The sequence below is a fragment of the Cibotium barometz genome, chromosome 31, assembly GCF_041138505.1.
Source record: "Cibotium barometz isolate CiBa-2024 chromosome 31, ASM4113850v1, whole genome shotgun sequence".
NCBI classification, from domain to species: Eukaryota; Viridiplantae; Streptophyta; class Polypodiopsida; order Cyatheales; family Cibotiaceae; genus Cibotium; species Cibotium barometz.
In genome coordinates, this window is record NC_141076.1 from 26,297,737 (window position 1) to 26,303,494 (window position 5,758).

Consider the following 5,758-nt stretch of genomic DNA (forward strand, 5'->3'; position numbering starts at 1 on the left):
CCAAACACTTAAGGTCTTGCACTATTTCCCAAGGATCAATGTCAAAGCAAAGGGTATTCACCAAGGCACGATTAAATTTTGGATAAAGGAACCAAAAAGGGCCATCAAAGCTAAGGAATCTGCAACACGATGTTCATGACGAGGCAAAAAGGTCAAGGAAGAAGAGGTGCAATGGGTGAAGTGGTCACGCGCTAAAAGACTGTAGTAGTGCATCAAAGGGTGGAGGGTGCAGGCCTGCTAGCCATGAAACTGGTGGACCACGAGTTGTGAATCTCCATAGATATGAACATGAGATGCTCCCAAAAGAAGTAGTGCTCTCAAACCAATCAAAAGTGCTTGATATTCAGTAATGTTGTTGCTCAAATGATCTCCCAAAAGAATAGCATTCCCTTCAGGTGGATATATGACAATGCTACAACTACCAAGTTTTTCCTTGCCCCTACATGCTCCATCAAAGTATAGACTCCAAAAAGGCATGATAGATTCAACATCATCTGCAACTCATAACAGAAAAGTCAATGCAATCACATCCAATAGGGCTTAATTTTATCAAAATTGGTTTTGGTAGAGAACCATGTCCCATCCATTTCTGCAAGCTGGACTTTATTGCAAGGATAAACCTCAACAATGCTATAAGGACCCGACCATACATGGCTCAGCTTCCCAGGGAAAAGCTCATGATGTGCATCATAAAGAAGAACCAATTGCCCTTTCTCAAAAGAATAGGTTTTAGCTTTCTTATCACGTTGCTTGGTTTGACGTTTCTTAGCAACCTGTTGAAGTAGATAGGTTCTCAATCTCCACTCATTTAGATGCTCCAAAGTGCCCATCTCTCTTGCAAACTCTCCTCCAAAGGTAGTATATGCTCGTGCAAAAACCTCAAACTCACCAAATCATACTCATAGGTAACACACATCTTGCCCATAAACTAAAGAGAAAGGAGTGAATCTCGTGGCTTCCTTGAAAGTAGTGTTATAAGCCCAAACAACTGCTGGCAACTTCTCATCCCAATCCCTTTTATGAGTGTCCACGGTTTTTCTAAGGATAGTGACCAAAGTTTTGTTTGTGCTCTCAACTTGCCCATTAGTAGAAGATTACTTCCTCAACTAGTATGTCTTCATCTTATTCTTCTTGTTGTTCAATAGGTGCTAGTGGTGTATGCTCAACCATCATATGATCTGGGGGGAGTTCCTCAGCATCTCGCAAATAGTCAACTGCTATTATCACCTCTTCAAATATTTGTTTTCCCCCATCCGTATCCCAAAGCCTCTCCTCATCTACCACGATGGACCAATTTGCTTTTCAATAAGATGGTATCCTCTTGGCGTCTCCATAGCATGAATTCATAGGCTTGAATGAATCTTATGTTGGTTTTCTATTCACTTGAGAATTATTGGGCTGAAATGAAGAAGGCCTCAAATCCTTTATGGGAGGTTTCTTAGCATCCATCATAAATCCAAATGAAGGAGCCGTCATAGAAGCCTCTTGCATAGCTTATTTACCTCCCTTGTGAATACAATAATGAACTTCATGCTGCATAGGTTGCTTGCCCTCATGAATCCCACCAATTCTATCCACATTAGCTTCTTCATGGTGTTGATTCATAGATTGATCCAATTTGATCTTCAATGGCTCCCATTTTGGTAGTCATAGACTCAAACGTTGAATTCAAGGTTTGGTCTATGATATCCAATCTATCAGTGAGTGTTCAAAATCAAGTTTATTCACAATCATTTCCAAGAGAGTATCATTTGAAATGGCTTGGGAACTTTGAGAGGTGTGCTTATGGGCACTTCCCACATTAGCAGCCGCTTCAACTCCCTTAGAAGTTTGACCCAGGATTGAGAGACATTTTTGTGAGTGCTTCCCCCAACCATTTTCTCTTCAATCTCTTCCATTGTGTCCATAGTGCCCTATTTGGCATCTATTCCTCCCCTTCCATATCATCTCTTGTGAATGATAGCTTTCTAGGTCTACCTCTCGGCTTATCGGGGCCATAGTAGGGCTGTTTTGGCAAGTTTGCAATAGGATGATATAGGAGTTTCAGATTTGGGTGTTCTAGGGCTCTATAGGAAGTTATTAGGATAAGGAGTAAGCCTATGATGACACTTTTGGTTCAGTCAACCCTCTAGATGTCTCTGTTTTAACTTTTTCTGGCAAGTCAAATAGTGATAGTTTGGTCCACCGCTTGGACTTGAATTCTCCAAATGAGTTAAAACTGGTTGGTTAAGGTATTTAGAAAGTGGAGAACAAAATGGTGAAGCTAAATTTATGATCCGAGACTTGGTTTAAATTCTATCCAAACAACGTATGCGGTAGAGAAGTGGGTGTAACTACTTAACCCAAAAACCAAACAGAGTGATCGAGGGCTCTATGGGAAGCCCTAATGATATGGAATAACTCCAAATATTCAATTTAGGTTTAGTTCAAAACCCTCCAGACTGAATCACACTTTTTTGAAAATTATAGATTATGTCAAATTGTCAACTACAAGCTTGAAAATCAATGTATGCTTGCATCTCGGCATATCCAAAGCATCAATATGCATCCAATCAAGGGAATTTGACCAGATTTTGGCATGACCTTGGTGCATTTATGAACCAATCTCAATCACTATACTAATACCAATGTGCCCAATAATGCCAACTATGCATTCTTGTAAAATCCCAGTGATTGTCAATTGCATTGCAAATCACACGTATGTATAATAAACCATTGCCCATTTGATTCGATGTAGCAAGTCGATGGAGAGATGTTACTTGCCGATCTCCCGGCCAACCCTTGTCACCCCCCTCACCCTTTTACTAAAGTTTGAAATCTAATGGTAAGAGTTCAGGCCGCCATGTCTGGAACACCATGTCCCTAATCCCCCTCCTTTTCTCTTTTCCAAAAGAACTCACACAATAAGGAGAGTTCAAGCCATGCTTCCCCTTGACCTCTCCACCAATGCCAAAGGGTACCCTCTCAAATGCTAGATTCTAGTACTTGATTGAATTGAACTTGTACAATTTGATTAAGAATCTAACAATGTAAAGAGAGTAAAGTGTTTGATGGCTTACAATTTCAAACATGTACTCATTCTCATCAACATTACAACTTTAACATGTGATCATGCTTGCAGTAATATGATGTACTCATGCTCATGAGCATTACAACTTTAGCACGTGATCATGCTTGTATTATGCTTCTTGTACACTTTCTTCCTCAAAATCCTCTGCTCCAAGGCTTGCAATAGTCATCTAATCAAAGAGAAACCAACAATGCCCTCACCAAGGCATAACAAATGCAATAAGCATCAATGATTGTATATTTTTCTTTTATTTTAATGCAATTGTTGACTTCTTTGCGTGTATAGGATAAAATGATTGGAAAAGTGTGTGGGAATGATAAAGAGCAAGTAGAGGTTCAAAGCAATGCAAGCTATATGCAAGGGAATGATGAAAATCCCATGATACGTAAGAATTTTACCCTAAATCCTGTTTTCTCCCAAAAACCTAATGCCCTTGGCCAAATTAATCAAGCACTCTTGCATGACTGTATAGAGAAGATCAAGGGAAGAAGGATTGTAGATTGAAAACTCAAGAAATCCCACGAAAAACCCTAATCTTGAAGGTAATTTCCAAAACCCTATTTCTCCAGCGAGACCCTAAAATTGTGATCATTATTGCAAATTAATGATATGAGAGCATAGAGGATAGATAGGAGAAGAGAACTAATACCTTGGATCTCAAAATTTTTAAGTGGAAATCCTAATTTTTAAGAAAATCCCAAATCATTCAAGTAGGCCAAGAAACCCTAAATCTTGATTGAAATCAAAGATTGAACACATGTATAGGTAGAGGAAGGTTGGGATGGTCTCATTATGCAAATATTTCATGAAAAAGCTGATCCCAAACCCAAAAGCCCTTGGCCAAGTTAATTAAGGAGTGCTGCATGACTATACAGAGAAGATCAAGGGAAGAAGGATTGTAGATTGAAAACTCAAGAAATCCCACCACAAACCCTAATCTTGAAGGCAATTTCCAAAATCCTATTTCTCCAGCGAGACCCTAGAATTGTGATCATTATTGCAAATTAATGATATGAGAGGGTAGAGGAGAGATAAGAGAAGCGAACTAACACCTTGGATCTCAAAGTTTTTAAGTGGAAACCCTAATTTTCAATAAAATATCAAATCATTCAAGTGGGCCGCCACGAAACCCTCAATCTTGATTGAAATCAAACATTGAACACATGTATAGGTAGAGGAAGATTGGGATGGTCTCATTATGAAAATATTTCATGAAAAAGATGATCCCAAACCCTATTTTTTCTAAGAAAATGAAAATTTCCATGAAATCCCCTATTCATGCAGCAACTGAGCACATATATGAATGTAGCCAAGCATGAAAAGGAGGATTGATGAAGATTTTTTTCCAAAATTTGATGAAGAACCCTAATTTTTTCATGAAATCCCTAATATGCAAGAGAAGAAGAAATTGAAGCACTGATGAGATTAGGAACTTGCTTACTCTTAGTATTTGCATTACCAAGCATTTTTTACATTTGTTTGAGTCTCCATCTTCTCAATGAAGAAAAAACGTGGATAGGTTCATGGTTTCTTCATGGACAAAATCGTGCAAGAAATAGCTCCCCATAGAGTTTCAAAGAGGGCTCCAACTATGCCTTAGTCATCCACCATAGCCAAGGTAAGTATTGACTAGGCATTATGTGTTTGATGAGTCTCCAAAACACCATGAGAAAGCGAAAAAAAATCATAGTCTCACCACGAAAATCACATGGAAATGAAGCCAAGAAAGAACTTGTGATGAAGCCTTCTTGTACCCCATTCATTTTGTTAGCTTCAAACCCTAGACTGAAGCTTCAAGATCAAGCACAGAAAAGAGAGAAAAGAAAAAAAAGTGTTTTGATTAGTCTCTCTAATCTTGATTAGTGAGATTTTTCCCTAATTTTGGTTGTGAGATTTAACTTTGGCCCCAAAAAATTCGGTCCCCATTAAACCCATGGCCCCAAAAGCTTAGGAACAAACAAAGAAAAAGAAATTCAACCAATCCAAAGTCACCATATCCATCTTCTTGATCCAGAAAATCAAGAAAATCCAAAACATCCAGAAAATCAAGAACACTAAATAATAAAAAGCTTTGCTTTACTACGTAGCCACACAAATTAGAATATATACAAGGCTTCCGAATTTCTTCCGACAGTGGAGAGTAATACCTAAGGCATTTTCTTATTAGAGAGAGTAACATGGTTTGCCGGAAGATATGGAGAGTAATACCTAAGGCATTTTCTTAGAGGGAGTAACATGGTATGCCGGAAGATATGGCTGATGGCTTGAAGCAACTGCGATGAGAAAAGAGCACCTGCCACCCACTGCAGCGCTGGGGCGCAGTTGGTACTGAGACCGATAACCAACCTTCTTCTTTCGTGCCTATATAGCTGGGCGCACGCGGTCATGACGTCCAACGACGTCGTGGAAGCCAAAGTCCTCATTTAGTGGACTGTTGGCGCAGCCATCCACAAGCAAGCATAATTAAGCATGGCGCACCTTATCGCTTCCATCTTGCTCGTCGTTGCGGCGGTAGCATTTCTCCCTCCTCTTCATGGAGCACAGCTGCACGCGGATAAGAGCTCGAATATCAGCCGCTTTGAATTCCATGTAAGTCTGTCTGTCTGTCTCTCTCTCTCTCTCTCTCTCTCTCTCTCTCTCTCTCTCTCTCTCAATTTGCGTTCATCAAGCTAATTTAATGGGTAGCAT

The 5,758-nt window shown here is 39.6% G+C and overlaps 1 protein-coding gene across 1 annotated transcript in view; it reads left to right on the top strand.

The window, feature by feature from the left end:
- Nucleotides 1–5,460: 5,460 nt before the first annotated feature.
- LOC147620674 (laccase-4-like) overlaps nucleotides 5,461–5,758 on the top strand; it is a 3,018-nt gene continuing 2,720 nt past the window's right edge. The window contains exon 1 of the mRNA XM_086824942.1: nucleotides 5,461–5,659. Coding sequence (XP_086681068.1) covers nucleotides 5,540–5,659 — 120 coding nt within the window. The 5' untranslated portion in view covers nucleotides 5,461–5,539. The remainder of the gene's footprint in view (nucleotides 5,660–5,758) is intronic.